Source organism: Taudactylus pleione, unplaced genomic scaffold (assembly GCF_031769625.1).
Source record: "Taudactylus pleione unplaced genomic scaffold, aTauple2 ptg000285l, whole genome shotgun sequence".
Taxonomy (NCBI): domain Eukaryota; kingdom Metazoa; phylum Chordata; class Amphibia; order Anura; family Myobatrachidae; genus Taudactylus; species Taudactylus pleione.
Genome location: NW_028284687.1, coordinates 815342 through 841306, shown reverse-complemented (window position 1 = coordinate 841306; position 25965 = coordinate 815342). Strand labels below are relative to the sequence as shown.

At 46.2% G+C, this 25965-nt stretch overlaps 1 protein-coding gene across 50 annotated transcripts in view; it reads left to right on the top strand.

The window, feature by feature from the left end:
* The window catches only part of LOC148512031 (uncharacterized), a 188596-nt gene extending 163094 nt beyond the window's left edge, over positions 1 to 25502 (top strand). For 14 of the 50 annotated variants that reach the window (XM_088482275.1, XM_088482307.1, XM_088482288.1 and 11 more), the window contains one exon: positions 22456 to 25502. In XM_088482275.1, the coding sequence (XP_088338401.1) occupies positions 22456 to 23570 (1115 nt within the window). In that variant the 3' untranslated portion in view covers positions 23571 to 25502. Of the gene's footprint in view, positions 1 to 6948; positions 6961 to 9809; positions 9968 to 10031; positions 10077 to 10147; positions 10303 to 21996 lie in introns of all 50 variants that reach the window. The other 36 variants (XM_088482266.1, XM_088482267.1, XM_088482310.1 and 33 more) reach the window with 22 other exon arrangements.
* Positions 25503 to 25965: the final 463 nt, after the last annotated feature.

Sequence of the window (25965 nt, the reverse complement as noted above, 5' to 3'; positions counted from 1 at the left end):
CTCCTTTCCTTACTGGGCACACTTATCACCCTCACCTCCTTTCTTCTACTGGGCACACTTATCACCGTCACCTCCTTTCCTTACTGGGCACACTTATCACCCTCACCTCCTTTCCTTACTGGGCACACATCACCCTCACCTCCTTTCCTTACTGGGCACACTTATCACCCTCATCTCCTTTCTTCTACCGGGCACACTTATGACCCTCACCTCCTTTCCTTGCTGGGCACACTTATCACCCTCACCTCCTTTCCTTACTGGGCACACTTATCACCCTCACCTCCTTTCCTTGCTGGGCACACTTATCACCCTCACCTCCTTTCCTTGCTGGGCACACTTATCACCCTCACCTCCTTTTCTTACTGGGCACACTTATCACCCTCACCTCCTTTCCTTACTGGGTACACTTATCACCCTCACCTCCTTTCTTCTACTGGGCACACTTATCACCCTCACCTCCTTTCCTTACTGGGCACACTTATCACCCTCTCCTCCTTTCCTTACTGGGCACACTTATCACCCTCTCCTCCTTTCCTTACTGGTTACACTTATCACCCTCACCTCCTTTCCTTACTGGGCACACTTATCACCCTCACCTCCTTTCCTTAAGGGGCACACTTATCACCCACACCTCCTTTCCTTACTGGGCACACTTATCACCCTCACCTCCTTTCTTCTACTGGGCACACTTATCACCCTCACCTCCTTTCCTTACTGGGCACACTTATCACCCTCTCCTCCTTTCCTTACTGGGCACACTTATCACCCTCTCCTCCTTTCCTTACTGGTTACACTTATCATCCTCACCTCCTTTCCTTACTGGGCACACTTATCACCCTCACCTCCTTTCCTTAAGGGGCACACTTATCACCCACACCTCCTTTCCTTACTGGACACACTTATCACCCTCACCTCCTTTTCTTACTGGGCAAACTTATCACCTTCACCTCCTTTCCTTACTGGGCACACTTATCACCCTCACCTCCTTTCTTCTACTGGGCTCTCTTATCACCTTCTCCTACTTTCCTTCCTGGGCACACTTATCACCCTCACCGCCTTTCCTTACTGGGCACACTTATCACCCTCACCTCCTTTCTTCTACTGGGCTCACTTATCACCTTCACCTCCTTTCCTTATGGGGCACACTTATCACCCTCACCTCCTTTCCTTACTGGGCACACTTATCACCCTCACCTCCTTTCTTCTACTGGGCTCACTTATCACCTTCTCCTACTTTCCTTACTGGGCTCACTTATCACCCTCACCTACTTTCCTTACTGGGCTCACTTATCACCCTCACCTCCTTTCCTAACTGGGCACACTTATCACCCTCACCTCCTTTCCTTACTGGGTACACATATCACCCTCACCTCCTTTCCTTACTGGGCACACTTATCACCCTCACCTCCTTTCTTCTACTGAGCTCACTTATCACCTTCTCCTACTTTCCTTACTGGGCACACTTATCACCCTCACCTCCTTTCCTTACTGGGCACGCTTATCACCCTCACCTCCATTCCTTACTGGGCACACTTATCACCCTCACCTCCTTTCCTTACTGGACACACTTATCACCCTCACCTCCTTTCCTTACTGGGCAAACTTATCACCCTCACCTCCTTTCCTTACTGGGCACACGTATCACCCTCACCGCCTTTCCTTACTGGGCACACTTATCACCCTCACCTCCTTTCCTTACTGGGCACACTTATCACCCTCACCTCCTTTCCTTACTGGGCACACTTATCACCCTCACCTCCTTTCCTTACGGGGCACACTTATCACCCTCACCGCCTTTCCTTACGGGGCACACTTATCACCCTCACCGCCTTTCCTTACTGGTTACACTTATCACCCTCACCTCCTTTCCTTACTGGGCACACTTATCACCCTCACTGCCTTTCCTTACTGGGCACACTTATCACCTTCACCTCCTTTCCTTACTGGGCACACTTATCACCCTCACCTCCTTTCCTTACTGGGCACACTTATCGCCCTCAGCTCCTTTCCTTACAGGGCACACTTATCACCCTCACCTCCTTTCTTCTACTGGGCACACTTATCACCCTCACCTCCTTTCCTTACTGGGCACACTTATCACTTTCACCTCCTTTCCTTACTGAGCACACTTATCACCCTCACCTCCTTTCTTCTACTGGGCACACTTATCACTTTCACCTCCTTTCCTTACTGGGCACACTTATCACCCTCACCTCCTTTCCTTACTGGGCACACTTATCACCCTCACCTCCTTTCCTTACTGGGCACACTTATCACTTTCACCTCCTTTCCTTACTGAGCACACTTATCACCCTCACCTCCTTTCTTCTACTGGGCACACTTATCACTTTCACCTCCTTTCCTTACTGGGCACACTTATCACCCTCACCTCCTCTCTTCTACTGGGCACACTTATCACCCTCACCTCCTTTCCTTACTGGGCACACTTATCACCCCCACCTCCTTTCTTCTACTGGGCACACTTATCACCCTCACCTCCTTTCCTTACTGGGCACACTTATCACCCTCTCCTCCTTTCCTTACTGGGCACACTTATCACCCTCTCCTCCTTTCCTTACTGGTTACACTTATCACCCTCACCTCCTTTCCTTACTGGGCACACTTATCACCCTCACCTCCTTTCCTTAAGGGGCACACTTATCACCCACACCTCCTTTCCTTACTGGGCACACTTATCACCCTCACCTCCTTTCCTTACTGGGCAAACTTATCACCTTCACCTCCTTTCCTTACTGGGCACACTTATCACCCTCACCTCCTTTCTTCTACTGGGCTCACTTATCACCTTCTCCTACTTTCCTTACTGGGCACACTTATCACCCTCACCGCCTTTCCTTACTGGGCACAATTATCACCCTCACCTCCTTTCTTCTACTGGGCTCACTTATCACCCTCACCTCCTTTCCTTATGGGGCACACTTATCACCCTCACCTCCTTTCCTTACTGGGCACACTTATCACCCTCACCTCCTTTCTTCTACTGGGCTCACTTATCATCTTCTCCTACTTTCCTTACTGGGCTCACTTATCACCCTCACCTACTTTCCTTACTGGGCTCACTTATCACCCTCACCTCCTTTCCTTACTGGGCACACTTATCACCCTCACCTCCTTTCCTTACTGGGTACACATATCACCCTCACCTCCTTTCCTTACTGGGCACACTTATCACCCTCACCTCCTTTCTTCTACTGAGCTCACTTATCACCTTCTCCTACTTTCCTTACTGGGCACACTTATCACCCTCACCTCCTTTCCTTACTGGGCACACTTATCACCCTCACCTCCTTTCCTTACTGGGCACACTTATCACCCTCACCTCCTTTCCTTACTGGACACACTTATCACCCTCACCTCCTTTCCTTACTGGGCACACTTATCACCATCACCTCCTTTCCTTACTGGGCACACTTATCACCCTCACCTCCTTTCCTTATGGGGCACACTTATCCCCCTCACCTCCTTTACTTACTGGGCACACTTATCACCCTCACCTCCTTTCCTTACTGGGTACACTTATCACCCTCACCTCCTTTCCTTACTGGACACACTTATCACCCTCACCTTCTTTCCTTACTGGGCAAACTTATCACCTTCACCTCCTTTCCTTACTGGTCACACTTATCACCCTCACCTCCTTTCTTCTACTGAGCTCACTTATCACCTTCTCCTACTTTCCTTACTGGGCACACTTATCACCCTCACCTCCTTTCCTTACTGGGCACACTTATCACCCTCACCTCCTTTCCTTACTGGGCACACTTATCACCCTCACCTCCTTTCCTTACAGGACACACTTATCACCCTCACCTCCTTTCCTTACTGGGCACACTTATCACCATCACCTCCTTTCCTTACTGGGCACACTTATCACCCTCACCTCCTTTCCTTATGGGGCACACTTATCCCCCTCACCTCCTTTACTTACTGGGCACACTTATCACCCTCACCTCCTTTCCTTACTGGGTACACTTATCACCCTCACCTCCTTTCCTTACTGGACACACTTATCACCCTCACCTTCTTTCCTTACTGGGCAAACTTATCACCTTCACCTCCTTTCCTTACTGGTCACACTTATCACCCACACCTCCTTTCTTCTACTGGGCACACTTATCACCTTCTCCTACTTTCCTTACTGGGCACACTTATCACCCTCACCGCCTTTCCTTACTGGGCACACTTATCACCCTCACCTCCATTCCTTACTGGGCACACTTATCACCCTCACCTCCTTTCCTTACTGGGCACACTTATCACCCTCACCTCCATTCCTTACTGGGCACGCTTATCACCCTCACCTCCTTTCTTCTACTGGGCACACTTATCACCCTCACCTCCTTTCCTTACTGGGCACACTTATCACCCTCACCCCCTTTCCTTACTGGGCACACCTAGCACCCCATCTCTATTTCTGGGCACTTAGAATCTTCTCCCTCCCTGTCTGTCTGTCTTACTGGGCACAATAACACCATCACCCTCACTCTACTAGGCACACCTATCACCCCCCCATACCGGGCACACCTATCACCCCCCCATACCGGGCACAGCTATCACCTCCCATACCGGGCACACCTATCACCCCCCCATCCCGGGCACACCTATCACCCCCCCATCCCGGCACACCTATCACCCCCCCATACCGGGCACACCTAGCACCCCCCCATACCGGGCACACCTATCACCCCCCCATACCGGGCACACCTATCACCCCCCCTATACCGGGCACACCTATCAGTGACAATGGAGCTGCTCCTCTGGGCACAGTGGGGTCACCAGCTGCTGCCGCATCTCTCCTGGGTGCCCCGGAGCCCCTCCCACCCTGACACTGCATGTAACCCCGCCCCTGGCTCCGCCCTGCGCCTGACGTCAGGATCGTTATTACGGAGAAGAGAATCTTTCTGTGCGTTCCACCTGATTTCCGGTCTGTGCGGCTCACCTGACTTCCGGTCTGTGCGTTCCACTAGACTTCCGGTCTTTGCGTTCCACAGGCAGGAAGTAGTTTCCTCTGCTTTTTCCGGGTATTTGTTGTTCTGGACAACGCAGAGAGGAGACATCACTGTGTCCGGCATCCGCAGGTAATGTGCCTACTATACAGGGGAGCAGCCTGTGGTGTCAACTACACAGGGGGAGCAGCCTGTGGTGTCCTATTATACAGGGGGAGCAGCCTGTGGTGCCCTACTATACAGGGGGAGCAGCCTGTGGTGTCCTACTATACAGGGGGAGCAGCCTGTGGTGTCCTATTTTACAGGGGAGCAGCCTGTGGTGCCCTATTATACAGGGGGAGCAGCCTGTGGTGCCCTACTATACAGGGGGAGCAGCCTGTGGTGCCCTATTATACAGGGGGAGCAGCCTGTGGTGCCCTACTATACAGAGAGAGCAGCCTGTGGTGCCTACTATACAGGGGGAGCAGCCTGTGGTGTCTTACTATACAGGGGGAGCGGCCTTTGGTGCCCTATTATACAGGGGGAGCGGCCTGTGGTGCCCTATTATACAGGGGGAGCGGCCTGTGGTGCCTGCTATACATGGCGAGCGTCCTGTGGTGCCTGCTATACAGGGGGAGCGGCCTGTGGTGCCTGCTATACAGGGGGAGCGGCCTGTGGTCCCTGCTATACAGGGGGAGTGGCCCGTGGTATTGACTATACAGGAGGAGCTGCCCGTGTTGCCTGCTATACAGTGGGAGCGTCCTGTGGTGCCTGCTGTACAGGGGGAGCGGCCTGTGGTGCCTGCAATACAGCGAGAGTAGCCTTTGCTGCCCTACTATACAGGGGGAGCGGCCTGTGGTGCGTGGTATACAGGGGGAGCAGCCTGTTTTGTCCTATACAGGGGGAGCGGCCTGTGGTGTCTGCTATACAGGGGGAGCGGCCTGTGGTGTCCTACTATACAGGGGGAGCAGTCTGTGGTGTCCTACTATACAGGGGGAGCTGTGTTGTCCTGTTATAAATATACAGAGGGAGCAGCCTGTGGTGTCCTATTGTTATTATACAGGGGATCAGCCTGTGGTGTCCTGTTATAATTATACAGAGGGAGCAGCCTGTGGTGTCCTATTGTTATTATACAGGGGATCAGCCTGTGGTGTCCTGTTATTAGTATTATACAGTGGGAGCAGCCAGTTGTGTCCTGTTATTATTATACAGGGGGAGCAGCCTGTGGTGTCCTGTTATTAGTATTATACAGAATGAGCAGAGTGTTATAGCAGCAGCTACAGAGTAATAATAACAGTAATGAGTGGTCAGGGAATAACACATAATAGGTATAACATGTATGTATATACCAGATGATACATAACAGGAGCTGGGGAAGGACACAGACAGGCCATGTAACAAAGGGCTACACTCCCTGAGCTGAGACTGTCTGTCAGGGCATCTTGTTATACTGACTAATAGAGACTCTCAGAGACAGCCAGTGGCTGTGACCCCAGATCCTCAGAGTGTCACTGATTATCCCCCAGGACATGTCTCACCCCACCCTACGCTGCACACACACGGCCGGCAGGCTGGTCACACATGACACCTACATCTGAGGGCAATGGTAGGGTAACTGTGGCCTTCAGCATGACATGGTGCTCTGGGACTTATGGTTCCTCTACAGCTGCAGAGTCACATATAGTCAGAGTGATGATGATCATTATTGGTGATTCCTTCTCTCATTCTCTTTGCTGTCTGCTGTCCTGTTCCAGAATAAGACCCCCGGCCAGGAGAGGAGCATTGGTGTAACGTTATGCAGTACAGCGCTGTGTGCCGGCCTCTGAGGAGCCTTATGGGACTGGGTCACAGGAACCTCTGACCAGGGCTCTATACCTGGGGGAAAGGGGAGACTTACTGGTCACTCACTGTTACATGTCTGACTGTGTTACATGTGTTCTCTGTAATGTCTATTATATTTAATCTATTTATTCCTAGTCAGTCCTGCTGTGAGGCACCAGAGTCTTCACTACACGTCACAGGTTCTCTATTCTCACTAATTCCCTGAGGATAGAAAAGGACGGGAGTCACAGGACTGACAGGATCTTACATCTCACCCTGGAGATAATCTACGCACTGACTGGGGAGGTGAGGGGATCTGGGAGTGTCACAGTGACATCACTTATATCTAGAGTAATAATACAGGGACATGACTGGGGAGGTGAGGGGATCTGGGAGTGTCACAGTGACATCACTTATATCTAGAGTAATAATACAGGGACATGACTGGGGAGGTGAGATGGTCTGGGAGTGTCATAGTGACATCACTTATATCTAGAGTAATAATACAGGGACATGACTGGGGAGGTGAGAGGATCTGGGAGTGTCACTGTGACATCACTTATATCTATAGTAATAATACAGGGACATGACTGGGGAGGTGAGGGGATCTGGGAGTGTCACAGTGACATCACTTATATCTATAGCAATAATACAGGGACATGACTGGGGAGGTGAGGGAATCCGGGAGTGTCACAGTGACATCACTTATATCTATAGTAATAATACAGGGACATGACTGGGGAGGTGAGGGGATCCGGGAGTGTCACAGTGACATCACTTATATCTATAGTAAGAATACAGGGACATGACTGGGGAGGTGAGAGGATCTGGGAATGTCACAGTGACATCACGGATATCTAGAGTAGTAACACAGGGACATGACTGGGGAGGTGAGGGGATCTGGGAGTATCACAGTGACATCACTTAAATCTATAGTAATAATACAGGGACATAACTGGGGAGGTGAGGAAATCTGGGAGTGTCACAGTGACATCACTTATATCTATAGTAATAATACAGGGACATAACTGGGGAGGTGAGGAAATCTGGGAGTGTCACAGTGACATCACTTTTATCTATAGTAATAATACAGGGACATGACTGGGGAGATGAGAGTGTCTGGGGGTGTCACAGTGACATCACTTATATCTATAGTAATAATACAGGGACATGACTGGGGAGGTGAGGAGATCTGGGGGTGTCACAGTGATATCACTTATATCTATAGTAATAATACGGGGACCTGACTGGGGAGGTGAGGGGATCTGGGAATGTCCAGTGACATCACTTATATCTATAGTAATAATACAGGGACATGACTGGGGAGGTGAGGGGATCTGGGAGTGTCACAGTAACATCACTTATATCTATAGTAATAATACAGGGACATGACTGGGGAGGTGAGGGGATCTGGGGGTGTCACAGTGACATCACTTATATCTATAGTAATAATACAGGGACATGACTGGGGAGGTGAGGGGATCTGGGAGTGTCACAGTGACATCACTTATATCTATAGTAATAATACAGGGACATGACTGGGGAGGTGAGGGGATCTGGGAGTGTCACAGTGACATCACTTATATCTATAGTAATAATACAGGGACTTAACTGGGGAGGGGGTGAGGGGATCTGGGAACATTTGCAGTGATAATTGGTGACTCTCCCAATACACAGGATTTCACAGTAGTGAAGAAGACATCCGGTGAGTGTGAGACACCCAGCAGCCGTCCCCATGTGTCAGGAGGACTGAGCAGGACCCAGAGCCCCATCGCGGTGCCTGCACCTCACTCACTGATACATGAGAGACACAATGACCAAAAGATCCTGGAACTCACAAACAATATCATTCAGCTGCTGACCTAGGAGGTGACTGCTGGGAATGGGACATTATACAGTAACACCAGGGGATGTGTCTGGGTGATGACTGGAGAGGTGACTGCTGGGAATAGGACATTATACAGTAACACCAGGGGATGTGTCTGGGTGATGACTGGAGAGGTGACTGCTGGGAATAGGACTATACAGTAACACCAGGGGATGTGTCTGGGTGATGACTGGAGAGGTGACTGCTGGGAATGGGACATTATACAGTAACACTAGGAGATGTGTCTGGGTGATGACTAGAGAGGTGACTGCTGGGAATGGGGCATTATACAGTAACACCGGGGGATGTGTCTGGGTGATGACTGGAGAGGTGACTGCTGGGAATGGGACATTATACAGTAACACCAGGGAATGTGTCTGGGTGATGACTGGAGAGGTGACTGCTGGGAATGGGATATTATACAGTAACATCAGGGGATGTGTCTGGGTGATGACTGGAGAGGTGACTGCTGGGAATGAGACATTACACAGTAACACTAGGAGATGTGTCTTGATGGTGACTGCTGGGAATGTGACATTATACAGTAACACCAGGGGATGTGTCTGGGTGATGACTGGAGAGGTGACTGCTGGGAAGGGGACATTATACAGTAACACCAGGGGATGTGTCTGGGTGATGACTGTATCATTGTGTTTGTCAGGTTTTTATAAGGTTTAAGCATGTCACTGTCTATGTCTCCATGCAGGAGGGGGAGTATATAGAGGAACACAAGGGTCTTTACAAGGATATAATGATGGAGAATCACCGGCCCCTCACATCACTGGGTAAGAGGAGACTGTCAGTTATTGTACAGTGGAGAGCATGTATGGATACCCCTATATACACACATCACCTGATAATCACATATATACAATGTACTCCGTCACTGTGTGTTTCCTACAGATGGACCCAGTAACAGAAATGCCCCAGAGAGATGTCCCTGTCCTTTTTATTCACAGGATTGTACAGAGGAGAATCACAGGACCCCACAGGAGCATCAGGTAGGTGGGATTTAGGGTCTCACTAATATACCAAAGTGGCTGTCACTATATGATCTGTAAAGAAGCTGTGTGTGTCTTATACACTGATATTACACTGTCATCTCAATGAAATACGACTGTATTATTTTATGGGTTATTTAGGGTGAAGTTCTGGCTGATGTGAAGGCAGAAGAGGGAGAAGAAGAGACGTATGTGACTGATATGAAGGCAGAAGATATAGAGGGAGAAGAAGAGACATATGTGACTGATATAAAAGCAGAAGATACAGAGGGAGAAGAAGAGACGTATATGACTGATAATAAGGCAGAAGATACAGAGGGAGAAGAGGAGACATATGTGACTGATAATAAGACAGAAGATATAGAGGGAGAAGAGACGTATGTGACTGATATAAAGGCAGAAGATACAGAGGGAGAAGAGACGTATGTGACTGATATAAAGGCAGAAGCTATAGAGGGAGAAGAGACGTATGTGACTGATATAAAGGCAGAAGATACAGAGGGAGAACAGACATATGTGACCGATAATAAGACAGAAGATATAGAGGGAGAAGAAGAGATGTATGTGACTGATAATAAGGCAGAAGATACAGAGGGAGAAGAAGAGACGTATGTGAGGGGTGATCAGCAGTGTAAGGAGGAGGAAATCCCTACATATATCAGCACAGGTGAGTAATAAACACTTATTACAGAACAGAGTCACATATTCTCATTGGCCAGTTACTACAACAATCTCTTATCCTACACCCTCCTCTGTCAGTACAAACTAATGAGGGAAATGTGGTCTGCCCAGTGGGGGAATCAGGAGACATCTGAGTCAGACTTTGGGTCTGGAGCAATAGCCCCTGTTAGTCTCCTGTTCTATGTCTCAGAACAAGTTTTTTTTGCAGTACCAGCAAAGATATCTGAACAGTCTTCTTCTTACACTCTAATTTCCATTAATGCAAGGGATGTCATTAAGGCTTCTTCCTTTGGAATAATTTAATCTCATGTGCGTCTGACTCATCAGGGGTTAATATTTCACTGTTGGATTATTAACTTCAAAAAGACCAACCTTGTACTGTCGCAGATTTTGATCTTCTTGGGCATGCTATTCAACACCTTACTGAAGAAGGTCTTTCTGCCTTAGGAAAATATTGCCACAATCTAGGCCTTGATTGGTTTTTGCCTGCTGAAGAGGCCGGTCTGTACCTTTCAATGGGTCCAAGTGGGATGGGTCACATCTTTACCTGTCCCGGGTCATCCATCTTTACCCTTTACCATCCATGCTCATCTGTCCAATCTTTAGTGACTGGATTTGCGACATCTCCATGAAGAAAACCCTTTCCCAAATTGTGATTAAATTCTAATGACTACAGATGTCAGTTTCTAGGGCTTGGGGGACTGTAGTTCTTCAGTTCCAGGGGAAAAGATCCCTTCCCATAAATGTGCTGGAACTCCGGGTTATCTTGTATATCTGGATGGCAGCTCAGCTCCATCTTCCCAGCTCTGAGGTGAAGGTCCAGTCAGATTATGCCATGGCTGTGGCATTTCTAAATCATCAGGGGGGCACAAATGGTTCACTGGCAAAATGTGAAATGGCCGACATCAGGTAATGGGCAGAGGACCTTCTACCGGCTATATCGCTCATGTTCGTTCCCTGGGTCGAAAATTGGGAGGCCTCAATCTCAAATATCTCATGTGAAAGAATGTCTTCTTCCTTGCCTCGATTAGAAGGGTTTCAGAGCTCAGTGCTCTGTCTCCCGTGAGGACTTCTTTGTCCCCAATGTCCAATTTCCTCCAGTGTAAGTAGGAGAAAACATAATTTTTGTACTTATCAGTAAAATCCCTTTCTCCAATTTCATGAGGGACACTGGTCCCCCTCCCAGTGCTGCTATGGTTCTTGTCGTGTGATCCTACTCAGTGTTGCCTGTTGTGACACGTTATCGTGTTAATCAGGGGTTCCTTTTCTCTGGCTCCTCTTGGGCTTATTTAAACTTAACTGAGTCAGGTGGACTATAGAGGGGGATGTCCCAGTGTCCACGATGGAATTGGAGGAAGGGATTTAACAGGTAAGTACAAAGTCCTGTTATGCGGTTCGTTCTAGACTGGATAGCCTTTATTGACCTCTCACATCAAAGAGTGTTAGCTACCCAACACCCTGTCCGCAGTTCATGGCTTTACCCTCCTCTGTCAGTAGATACTCTCCATGGCTAATTTTGAGCCTTGCTGTTTTGGAAATGCTCTGACCCAGTCATTTGGCCATAATGATTATGTCCTTATCAAGGGGATGAAGGTCTTTGCACCTGGTCTTATCTTCTGCATTCAACATGTCCACTACAGATATGTAGCATCAGCTTAAAGTCTAATATATTGACCTTGACGTGCACCGTTGTTATGAGGAAGTTGGCTTCATTCACTGTTTCTTTTTCATCCATCTGGAGGATGTCACTACTTCTGGGTTATGCGTAGTGTGTTGTGGAGTCAGAGACTAACTTAAACTGGCTCCTACCCCCTATACAACCTCTCCCCTTCCACCAGAACCTGTTTTGTTTTTAGTGCCTTGGAGTAAGGCACTAGCTAGGTCCAACCTGTCAGTTAGGCTTAATTTCTTTATTTTGATGTTTGGTTTGGGTGCTTAGTTCCTGGCAACAGGTGACAAGCACTAGCACAGTGGGAGTTAGATAGAATAGAGAAGTTTGTGTGAACCTTGATCCCACTCTAAAGATGGCCCCTGGGAGAGTCACCAAACTGCATAGTCCCTGGGTCTCTCTCCATGCCAGACACACATCTGAGGGGCCACTGGCAAAAGAAAAGGTAAGCCTTATCCATTTTGTGTAAAAGACCTTGTTGCCGAATTTCCTGCCTCCTGGCACGCCATTTTTAAGCAGAGCGGCCAGGCATGTAATTACTCACGTGGCGGCAGCTGTAGAGCCGGCATGTCTCACACCTCCCCGGGCTTCCACAGCACCTGCCGCTTTAAAGATACCGACGGTTAATTCTAGAGGACCGCCGGCTGGGACTACAGAGCAGAAACATGCTGCCGGCTTTGTGGGAGAGAGAGGCTTGGTGAACGCCCTCAGGAGGTGGCACCACTGCACGTGCAGAGGCAACGTCTGTGACATCATCTTTATGTATCTGTAGAAGTCTGTGGATGGAAATGCCAGAGGCTAGGATGATGTCAGGCATCCTGAATGAAGCAGGATGGTGTCTCTGGCCACACCTCCCCCAGGTATTTGAGTATCAGCTGCTGGAGATCTGCTTGGAGGAGACTCACTGCAGATTACAGGGAGATGGCTGTATATTATCATATAAGCAGTTTAACTGGATTATTACTTTTGGGTATTAACCTGGTGATCTATGTTGAGCTTAAAATATGGTTCCAGTAACTAGTTCAGTTTCTTTCCCAGAACTTTCACAATTTGAGGAAACCGCAAAAGAAGCCTGGTTACACCTGATTCCAAATTTAATACTCCGAAAAAAATTTAAGTATCATTATCCCTTTTTGGAAGAGGATACCAAGCTTTGGGAAATTCCACCCATGGTAGATGCTCCTATTGCCAGGTTGAATACTGTTATTCCCACAACACAGTCTGTAACCCCTAAAGATCTTATGAATAGAAGGAATGAGGCTGTACTTAAGTCTATATTCACTTTGTCAGGAGTCTCGGTGCGTCCTGTTCTGGCCAGCGCCTGGGTGATAGAGACTTTCTGTCATGCCTGAGGATCGGTTTGGATAGGAACAGGTGTTGGAGGCTGATGGAGTGTGAACAAACTTGGGTGGCTTTAACCAGGACCTCCTCATATAGGTATATGGTGATGAAGGTGATGATGCAATAAAGAAAGAAGACTAATAATGTTGATCGGTAAGGACCGATTGTGATTCTTGAATGTAGTTGATTGGTAAGGACCGATGATGGTGGTTGAATGTAGTTGATCGGTAAGGACCGATTGTAACATGAGAGATAATTCCCAATGGCAAATCCAGACTGCAGCAGATGATATTGTAGTCTGGTTCCAGGTGAAGGAAATAGAATAGTACGCACTGGACCTTTCAGATAAAGAGTATCCGAGAGCTCAGTACTTGAGCTGTAACTTCAGCAAGAAGCAACATTGTACTGGCAACAGAGGCCAGTGAGGAAATTAAATTTATAGGGCTGTATCCCTGATGATTGGATACTGCTGTCAGCAGGTCAGAAGGTAGTGTTCCGAATTAAGGAATAGTGTCAGATGAGTCCAAGATGGCCGTGCCCACATCCTCGTTCTGGAGGGAACTCCCGCGTGTGGCCTGTAAGTCAACATGCTGGGGAAGCCTTTTAGGAGTAGAAGGCCGCAGAGAACCATCAGCATGCCCAAACATCTCATAGGTATTGTACCTCTTTCCTGCAAGCCTGGAGGCAGCAGCATGTTACACCTGTCTCTATCAGCACTGGTACTTACACCTTATCTTACACTACATCTCATGTATATTACACCTCTTCCCTGCAAGCCTGGGGGCAGCATGTTACACCTGTCTCTATCAGCACTGGTGCTTACACCTTATCTTACACTACATCTCATGTATATTACACCTCTTCCCTGCAAGCCTGGAGGCAGCATGTTACACCTGTCTCTATCAGCACTGGTACTTACACCTTATCTTACACTACATCTCATGTATATTACACCTCTTCCCTGCAAGCCTGGGGGCAGCAGCATGTTACACCTGTCTCTATCAGCACTGGTACTTACACCTTATCTTACACTACATCTCATGTATATTACACCTCTTCCCTGCAAGCCTGGGGGCAACATGTTACACCTGTCTCTATCAGCACTGGTACTTACACCTTATCTTACACTACATCTCATGTATATTACACCTCTTCCCTGCAAGCCTGGGGGCAGCATGTTACACCTGTCTCTATCAGCACTGGTACTTACATCTTATCTTACACTACATCTCATGTATATTACACCTCTTCCCTGCAAGCCTGGGGGCAGCATGTTACACCTGTCTCTATCAGCACTGGTACTTACATCTTATCTTACACTACATCTCATGTATATTACACCTCTTCCCTGCAAGCCTGGGGGCAGCATGTTACACCTGTCTCTATCAGCACTGGTACTTACACCTTATCTTACACTACATCTCATGTATATTACACCTCTTCCCTGCAAGCCTGGGGGCAGCATGTTACACCTGTCTCTATCAGCACTGGTACTTACATCTTATCTTACACTACATCTCATGTATATTACACCTCTTCCCTGCAAGCCTGGAGGCAGCAGCATGTTACACCTGTCTCTATCAGCACTGGTACTTACATCTTATCTTACACTACATCTCATGTATATTACACCTCTTCCCTGCAAGCCTGGAGGCAGCAGCATGTTACACCTGTCTCTATCAGCACTGGTACTTACACCTTATATTACACTACATCTCATGTATATTACATCTCTTCCCTGCAAGCCTGGGGGCAGCATGTTACACCTGTCTCTATCAGCACTGGTACTTACACCTTATATTACACTACATATCATGTATATTACACCTCTTCCCTGCAAGCCTGGGGGAAGCATGTTACACCTGTCTCTATCAGCACTGGTGCTTACACCTTATCTTACACTACATCTCATGTATATTACACCTCTTCCCTGCAAGCCTGGAGGCAGCATGTTACACCTGTCTCTATCAGCACTGGTACTTACACCTTATCTTACACTACATCTCATGTATATTACACCTCTTCCCTGCAAGCCTGGAGGCAGCAGCATGTTACACCTGTCTCTATCAGCACTGGTACTTACATCTTATCTTACACTACATCTCATGTATATTACACCTCTTACCTGCAAGCCTGGAGGCAGCATGTTACACCTGTCTCTATCAGCACTGGTACTTACACCTTATCTTACACTACATCTCATGTATATTACACCTCTTCCCTGCAAGCCTGGGGGCAGCATGTTACACCTGTCTCTATCAGCACTGGTACTTACACCTTATATTACACTACATCTCATGTATATTACACCTCTTCCCTGCAAGCCTGGGGGCAGCATGTTACACCTGTCTCTATCAGCACTGGTACTTACACCTTATCTTACACTACATCTCATGTATATTACACCTCTTCCCTGCAAGCCTGGGGGCAGCATGTTACACCTGTCTCTATCAGCACTGGTACTTACACCTTATCTTACACTACATCTCATGTATATTACACCTCTTCCCTGCAAGCCTGGGGGCAGCATGTTACACCTGTCTCTATCAGCACTGGTACTTACACCTTATCTTACACTACATCTCATGTATATTACACCTCTTCCCTGCAAGCCTGGGGGCAGCATGTTACACCTGTCTCTATCAGCACTGGTACTTACACCTTATATTACACTACATCTCATGTATATTACACCTCTTCCCTGCAAGCCTGGGGGCAGCATGTTACACCTGTCTCTATCAGCACTGGTACATACACCTTATATTACACTACATCTCATGTATATTACACCTCTTCCCTGCAAGCCTGGGGGCAGCATGTTACACCTGTCTCTATCAGCACTGGTACTTACACCTTATCTTACACTACATCTCATGTATATTACACCTCTTCCCTGCAAGCCTGGGGGCAGCATGTTACACCTGTCTCTATCAGCACTGGTACTTACACCTTATATTACACTACATCTCATGTATATTACACCTCTTCCCTGCAAGCCTGGGGGCAGCATGTTACACCTGTCTCTATCAGCACTGGTACTTACATCTTATCTTACACTACATCTCATGTATATTACACCTCTTCCCTGCAAGCCTGGGGGCAGCATGTTACACCTGTCTCTATCAGCACTGGTACTTACACCTTATATTACACTACATCTCATGTATATTACACCTCTTCCCTGCAAGCCTGGAGGCAGCATGTTACACCTGTCTCTATCAGCACTGGTACTTACACCTTATCTTACACTACATCTCATGTATATTACACCTCTTCCCTGCAAGCCTGGAGGCAGCATGTTACACCTGTCTCTATCAGCACTGGTACTTACACCTTATATTACACTACATCTCATGTATATTACACCTCTTCCCTGCAAGCCTGGGGGCAGCATGTTACACCTGTCTCTATCAGCACTGGTACTTACACCTTATCTTACACTACATCTCATGTATATTACACCTCTTCCCTGCAAGCCTGGGGGCAGCATGTTACACCTGTCTCTATCAGCACTGGTACTTACACCTTATCTTACACTACATCTCATGTATATTACACCTCTTCCCTGCAAGCCTGGGGGCAGCATGTTACACCTGTCTCTATCAGCACTGGTACTTACACCTTATCTTACACTACATCTCATGTATATTACACCTCTTCCCTGCAAGCCTGGGGGCAGCAGCATGTTACACCTGTCTCTATCAGCACTGGTACTTACACCTTATCTTACACTACATCTCATGTATATTACACCTCTTCCCTGCAAGCCTGGGGGCAGCATGTTACACCTGTCTCTATCAGCACTGGTACTTACATCTTATCTTACACTACATCTCATGTATATTACACCTCTTCCCTGCAAGCCTGGAGGCAGCATGTTACACCTGTCTCTATCAGCACTGGTACTTACACCTTATCTTACACTACATCTCATGTATATTACACCTCTTCCCTGCAAGCCTGGGGGCAGCATGTTACACCTGTCTCTATCAGCACTGGTACTTACACCTTATCTTACATTACATCTCATGTATATTACACCTCTTCCCTGCAAGCCTGGAGGCAGCATGTTACACCTGTCTCTATCAGCACTGGTACTTACATCTTATCTTACACTACATCTCATGTATATTACACCTCTTCCCTGCAAGCCTGGGGGCAGCATGTTACACCTGTCTCTATCAGCACTGGTACTTACATCTTATCTTACACTACATCTCATGTATATTACACCTCTTCCCTGCAAGCCTGGAGGCAGCATGTTACACCTGTCTCTATCAGCACTGGTACTTACACCTTATCTTACACTACATCTCATGTATATTACACCTCTTCCCTGCAAGCCTGGGGGCAGCATGTTACACCTGTCTCTATCAGCACTGGTACTTACACCTTATCTTACACTACATCTCATGTATATTACACCTCTTCCCTGCAAGCCTGGGGGCAGCATGTTACACCTGTCTCTATCAGCACTGGTACTTACACCTTATCTTACACTACATCTCATGTATATTACACCTCTTCCCTGCAAGCCTGGGGGCAGCATGTTACACCTGTCTCTATCAGCACTGGTACTTACATCTTATCTTACACTACATCTCATGTATATTACACCTCTTCCCTGCAAGCCTGGGGGCAGCAGCATGTTACACCTGTCTCTATCAGCACTGGTACTTACATCTTATCTTACACTACATCTCATGTATATTACACCTCTTCCCTGCAAGCCTGGAGGCAGCATGTTACACCTGTCTCTATCAGCACTGGTACTTACACCTTATCTTACACTACATCTCATGTATATTACACCTCTTCCCTGCAAGCCTGGGGGCAGCATGTTACACCTGTCTCTATCAGCACTGGTACTTACACCTTATATTACACTACATCTCATGTATATTACACCTCTTCCCTGCAAGCCTGGGGGCAGCATGTTACACCTGTCTCTATCAGCACTGGTACTTACACCTTATCTTACACTACATCTCATGTATATTACACCTCTTCCCTGCAAGCCTGGGGGCAGCATGTTACACCTGTCTCTATCAGCACTGGTACTTACACCTTATCTTACACTACATCTCATGTATATTACACCTCTTCCCTGCAAGCCTGGGGGCAGCATGTTACACCTGTCTCTATCAGCACTGGTACTTACACCTTATCTTACACTACATCTCATGTATATTACACCTCTTCCCTGCAAGCCTGGGGGCAGCAGCATGTTACACCTGTCTCTATCAGCACTGGTACTTACACCTTATCTTACACTACATCTCATGTATATTACACCTCTTCCCTGCAAGCCTGGGGGCAGCATGTTACACCTGTCTCTATCAGCACTGGTACTTACATCTTATCTTACACTACATCTCATGTATATTACACCTCTTCCCTGCAAGCCTGGAGGCAGCATGTTACACCTGTCTCTATCAGCACTGGTGCTTACACCTTATCTTACACTACATCTCATGTATATTACACCTCTTCCCTGCAAGCCTGGGGGCAGCATGTTACACCTGTCTCTATCAGCACTGGTACTTACACCTTATCTTACATTACATCTCATGTATATTACACCTCTTCCCTGCAAGCCTGGAGGCAGCATGTTACACCTGTCTCTATCAGCACTGGTACTTACATCTTATCTTACACTACATCTCATGTATATTACACCTCTTCCCTGCAAGCCTGGGGGCAGCATGTTACACCTGTCTCTATCAGCACTGGTACTTACATCTTATCTTACACTACATCTCATGTATATTACACCTCTTCCCTGCAAGCCTGGAGGCAGCATGTTACACCTGTCTCTATCAGCACTGGTACTTACACCTTATCTTACACTACATCTCATGTATATTACACCTCTTCCCTGCAAGCCTGGGGGCAGCATGTTACACCTGTCTCTATCAGCACTGGTACTTACACCTTATCTTACACTACATCTCATGTATATTACACCTCTTCCCTGCAAGCCTGGGGGCAGCATGTTACACCTGTCTCTATCAGCACTGGTACTTACACCTTATCTTACACTACATCTCATGTATATTACACCTCTTCCCTGCAAGCCTGGGGGCAGCATGTTACACCTGTCTCTATCAGCACTGGTACTTACATCTTATCTTACACTACATCTCATGTATATTACACCTCTTCCCTGCAAGCCTGGGGGCAGCAGCATGTTACACCTGTCTCTATCAGCACTGGTACTTACATCTTATCTTACACTACATCTCATGTATATTACACCTCTTCCCTGCAAGCCTGGAGGCAGCATGTTACACCTGTCTCTATCAGCACTGGTACTTACACCTTATCTTACACTACATCTCATGTATATTACACCTCTTCCCTGCAAGCCTGGAGGCAGCATGTTACACCTGTCTCTATCAGCACTGGTATTTACACCTTATCTTACACTACATCTCATGTATATTACACCTCTTCCCTGCAAGCCTGGGGGCAGCATGTTACACCTGTCTCTATCAGCACTGGTACTTACATCTTATCTTACACTACATCTCATGTATATTACACCTCTTCCCTGCAAGCCTGGGGGCAGCATGTTACACCTGTCTCTATCAGCACTGGTACTTACACCTTATCTTACACTACATCTCATGTATATTACACCTCTTCCCTGCAAGCCTGGGGGCAGCAGCATGTTACACCTGTCTCTATCAGCACTGGTACTTACACCTTATCTTACACTACATCTCATGTATATTACACCTCTTCCCTGCAAGCCTGGGGGCAGCATGTTACACCTGTCTCTATCAGCACTGGTACTTACACCTTATCTTACACTACATCTCATGTATATTACACCTCTTCCCTGCAAGCCTGGAGGCAGCATGTTACACCTGTCTCTATCAGCACTGGTACTTACACCTTATCTTACACTACATCTCATGTATATTACACCTCTTCCCTGCAAGCCTGGAGGCAGCAGCATGTTACACCTGTCTCTATCAGCACTGGTACTTACATCTTATCTTACACTACATCTCATGTATATTACACCTCTTCCCTGCAAGCCTGGGGGCAGCATGTTACACCTGTCTCTATCAGCACTGGTACTTACACCTTATCTTACACTACATCTCATGTATATTACACCTCTTCCCTGCAAGCCTGGGGGCAGCATGTTACACCTGTCTCTATCAGCACTGGTACTTACATCTTATCTTACACTACATGTCATGTATATTACACCTCTTCCCTGCAAGCCTGGGGGCAACATGTTACACCTGTCTCTATCAGCACTGGTACTTACATCTTATCTTACACTACATCTCATGTATATTACACCTCTTCCCTGCAAGCCTGGGGGCAGCATGTTACACCTGTCTCTATCAGCACTGGTACTTACACCTTATCTTACACTACATCTCATGTATATTACACCTCTTCCCTGCAAGCCTGGGGGCAGCATGTTACACCTGTCTCTATCAGCACTGGTACTTACACCTTATCTTACACTACATCTCATGTATATTACACCTCTTCCCTGCAAGCCTGGGGGCAGCATGTTACACCTGTCTCTATCAGCACTGGTGCTTACACCTTATCTTACACTACATCTCATGTATATTACACCTCTTCCCTGCAAGCCTGGGGGCAGCAGCATGTTACACCTGTCTCTATCAGCACTGGTACTTACACCTTATCTTACACTACATCTCATGTATATTACACCTCTTCCCTGCAAGCCTGGGGGCAGCAGCATGTTACACCTGTCTCTATCAGCACTGGTACTTACACCTTATCTTACACTACATCTCATGTATATTACACCTCTTCCCTGCAAGCCTGGAGGCAGCATGTTACACCTGTCTCTATCAGCACTGGTACTTACACCTTATCTTACACTACATCTCATGTATATTACACCTCTTCCCTGCAAGCCTGGAGGCAGCATGTTACACCTGTCTCTATCAGCACTGGTACTTACACCTTATCTTACACTACATCTCATGTATATTACACCTCTTCCCTGCAAGCCTGGAGGCAGCATGTTATACCTGTCTCTATCAGCACTGGTACTTACACCTTATCTTACATTACATCTCATGTATATTACACCTCTTCCCTGCAAGCCTGGGGGCAGCATGTTACACCTGTCTCTATCAGCACTGGTTTTTAGTTTAAATCTGGCAAATGAGAGACCAACTCATGATGCCAAACTCATAGGACAGCTACTCCAGCAATAATCTGGTGGCTGTGGTCCTGTGTGGTGATGCATTGTTCTGCTGAAAGAGCCTCTGCCACCTGTGTGACTGCATGAAAACACTTAGTATCAAGCTTCGTTTATTGTCACTTATATCGTAATATGCTGCCATCTTCACTGCATATTGTATGATAACAGATTACACAGATATCTGCCTAAATATAGTAAATCAATTGAGAAAGATACAATTTTTTGTGGGGTGTCATGTACTGGGAATGGAAGTAGCTGTCTCAGTTTCTGGCACATGAGTATATATTTAGAATTATTGATAGTATATTTTGGTGCCAGGTAATGATTTATATATTACTCCCAACATCTTCCCATTTCATGGCAATTTGGAGACATTTCACCACAGTCTGTATTGTACAATGAATCTTGTTTTGGGCAAACATTCATATTTATATATATATATATATGTATATTATTCCCAGCAGATGGATGTAGCAGCCGGAATATCTCAGAGGATCATCTCGTTATAACTCAGAATTGTGAAATTGATGATATCACCCGAGATTCTCTAATTACCTCAATTATACCCTCAGTACCTCACAGTTCAGATATATCACCTGATCCTTCTGATCAGGGGGAGTGTTCTCCTGATAACTCTGATATTGGTTCATCTGTTACACCTCGTACAATAGATAAAATATTTCCCTCTTCTGTAGATACCAAATGTTTTAAACAGAACACAAAGCTTATTACCCATCAGCCAGCTAAGGCAGGTGACAGGCCATTTCCATGTTCTGAGTGTGGGAAATGTTTTACAACCAAATCATATCTTAAAACACATAAGAGAAGTCACACAGGTGAGAATCTTTTTCCATGTCCTGAGTGTGGGAAATGTTTTATACGTAAATCAGCTCTTATCGTGCATCTGAAAAGTCACACAGGTGAGAAACCATTTCCATGTCCTGAGTGTGGAAAATGTTTTACACAGAAATCATATCTTGTTACACATGAGAGAAGTCACACAGGTGAGAAACCATTTCCATGCTCTGAGTGTGGGAAATGTTTTACAACCAAATCATATCTTAAAACACATGAGAGAAGTCACACAGGTGAGAATCTTTTTCCATGTCCTGAGTGTGGGAAATGTTTTACACAGAAATCACAACTTGTTACACATCAGAGAATTCACACAGGTGAGAGACCATTTCCATGCTCTGAGTGTGGGAAATGTTTTACACTGAAATCACATCTTTATAAACATCAGAGAAGTCACACAGGTGAGAAGCCATTTCCATGTTCTGAGTGTGGGAAATGTTTTACACATAAATCAGATCTTGTTATACATCAGAGAAGTCACACAGGTGTGAAACCATTTTCATGTGCCGAGTGTGGGAAATGTTTTACACAAAAATCAAATCTTGTTGCACATGAGAGAAATCACACAAGTGAGAAATCATTTCCATGCTCTGAGTGTGGGAAATGTTTTACACAGAAATCAAATCTTGTTACACATGAGAGAAATCACACAAGTGAGAAATCATTTTCATGCTCTCAGTGTGGAAAATGTTTTACACAGAAATCATCTCTTGTGTCACATGAGAGGAGTCACACAGGTGCGAAACCATTTCCATGTCCTGAGTGTGGGAAATGTTTTACAACCAAATCATATCTTAAAACACATGAGAGAAATCATACAAGTGAGAAATCATTTCCATGCTCTGAGTGTGGAAAATGTTTTACACAGGAATCATATCTTGTTACACATCAGAGAATTCACACCGGTGAGAGACCATTTCCATGTTCTGAGTGTGGGAAATGTTTTACACGGAAATCACATCTTTATAAACATCAGAGAAGTCATACAGGTGAGAGGCCATTTCCATGTTCTGAGTGTGGGAAATGTTTTACACATAAATCAGATCTTGTTATACATCAGAGAAGTCACACAGGTGTGAAACCATTTCCATGTCCTGAGTGTGGGAAATGTTTTACACAGAAGTCAAATCTCATTAGACATCAGAGAAGTCACACAGGTGGGAAACATGAGATATATTGAGACTGTGCAAAGTGAACGACAGCGAGGAATAAAGATAACATCCAGGCAGCAATCTGGAATAGCCAGTACAGAGGTATTGGGGACCTGGTAGGGAGAAAGATTATATTTACATTTTGGACATATTTGAAAAAACTAGTAATGGAGAAGTGGGTGACATCACTGGAGGGGGTTTGGTGTAATATTAGTGCCAGAAATGGGGAAGTGGGTGAGATCACTGGAGAGGGTTTGGTGTAATATTACTGCTAGAAATGGGGAAGTGGGTGACATCACTAGAAGGAGTTTGGAATAGTTATGGGTACATCTTGTTCCGGGAAGAACTGAAATAACATTTTAAACAAGAACAGACCATGACAGTGCAGTCACAACATTGTTGAATTGTCATATAAAACTAACAGATGGATAAAACTACATGTAACATAGGGTTGTGTATGATATCCTGGCGGTGACAACGGTTACAATACCGGCAGAAGAATCCTGACTGTTAAAATTCTGATGCATATTGGTATTTACCCCTAACCCACCAATCCCGCAGCCTAACCCTAACCTCCTGCAGCCTAACCCTCCTGATAGTGCCTAACTCTAATAACATAGGGGATTCCGGAGCTGGTATTGTGACCACCTGGATGGCACCGCCAGGACCCTGACTACATCCTTAGGGAATTGGACCCGGACTGGATGCAGGGAAGTCCTTGCGAGCAGTTTCCTGATATTGGAACGAGGCCGGACAAAGGGGCTACTTGTTCATGAATGTCTCTGCCTAATAGGGTGATGCGCAGGACGGAAACCCAAGACAAGAAAAGCGTAACCCCACCGGGTATTCAAACACCACTCCAGAGACGCTGAGGTATGGGAACCTAGTACCAGTGCTGGCTGGGAATGCTGGTGGAGGAGGCTCTGTAACATAGCGCAGGTGGCGGTTAGGTTACCGGAACTGAGACTGGCAGTGTCACTATGAATGGAGGAGGCAGCAACAAATTATCCAGCTGAGCACTGAGGACAAACGCGAGACAAGGAGCACAGAGAACTAGCACACAGACTAGCTGTGTAAGACATTGTACTGTGACCAAACAGGAATATGTGCATGTACATATTCATTCAGCAACTCATATATATATATATAATATATATATGCCTATGTTACCTTTCCCACACTGCAGTTTAAGGCATATATAAAAATGAGAATATATATATATATATATTTGTTGTGCGAGTTGCGGAAGGCCCCACTTGTCTAATTGCCCCAGGCCTAGAGAGGATAAGGCCTTCCCTTTTCTCTCTAAATGTAGGCAAGTGTGTGTCTGATGCAGCAGCCATTTTGTTTTATATCTTTGTTAAAAGTATGTTATATGATGTATTATACAGTGTATAGATATTAGTGTTTTATGTCTCTGCACGTGTGATTAACTGTGGAGATATGTGTAGGCTGAGCTGATATATATATTTTGTTTTAGCAATAAGAATTATAGGTTTAAAATGTGTACATGTTAACACACACAGAATAGCTGACAGTAGCAGTTCTCCGCTTTTATATAAACAAATGAGGTAACTGAGATAGTATATACCTGCAATAAGCAGGAATGAGGGATAAATGGGCGACCATGTCAGATTTCTACATGGGAACAATAATATAACGCAGAATTATGTCACTATGTCTAAGGCATAAATAGCCAATAAAGACTTAGTACGTACAAAGATTAATTGGAGGTATAAACAAAGTTAAGGTATAAATGTGATTAGAGAATGAGAGGGGGGAGCAGACAGAGGAGAGAGCACAGAACGAGGGTCGGGGGTGCCGTTACGTATGTATGAGGTATTAGCTGACTGCTATTCTGTACTGGGTGTCACATTTTGTTTATAAGTTTTCCCTATTGCTGTTGGTATAACCTATGTTTTTTTGTTGGAAGTCTGCATTGGCAAAATATATGTATGATTAAGCTGTCTTTAAGTAAAAGCATTGTCATTTATTTTACAATCTGTATTTGTGTGGAATTATTTCAGTGCTCTATAACATGTAAGGTTTGTAAGTAATCCAGAACTATTTAGCATTATCAACTGGCAAACTGAGGACACCCAGGAAGCCCTTAAGTACCCAAGGCTGGAGCTGGATTGGCTGTCAGAGCCCATAATGAATCATTCGAACTGGATTGGCCCCTTCCTGACATGACCAAGTCCAAGATGGCCACACCCAGCAGAGTTACACAGCCTGTCACGATCCAATGCAACAGTCCCTCTGTGGAGGCCGGTGAGCTGGGGGGTTTCGGATGGCTAAGAAAGTGACAGTCCTAGTTTCCCCAATAAAGGTCAAACCGAGGTGTTGGCAAGACCTCACCAGAGGCGCGGCGTTTAACCTACTCGGTGGTCTTCACCAATGACCCCTGCAATTGGGATGTGGGTT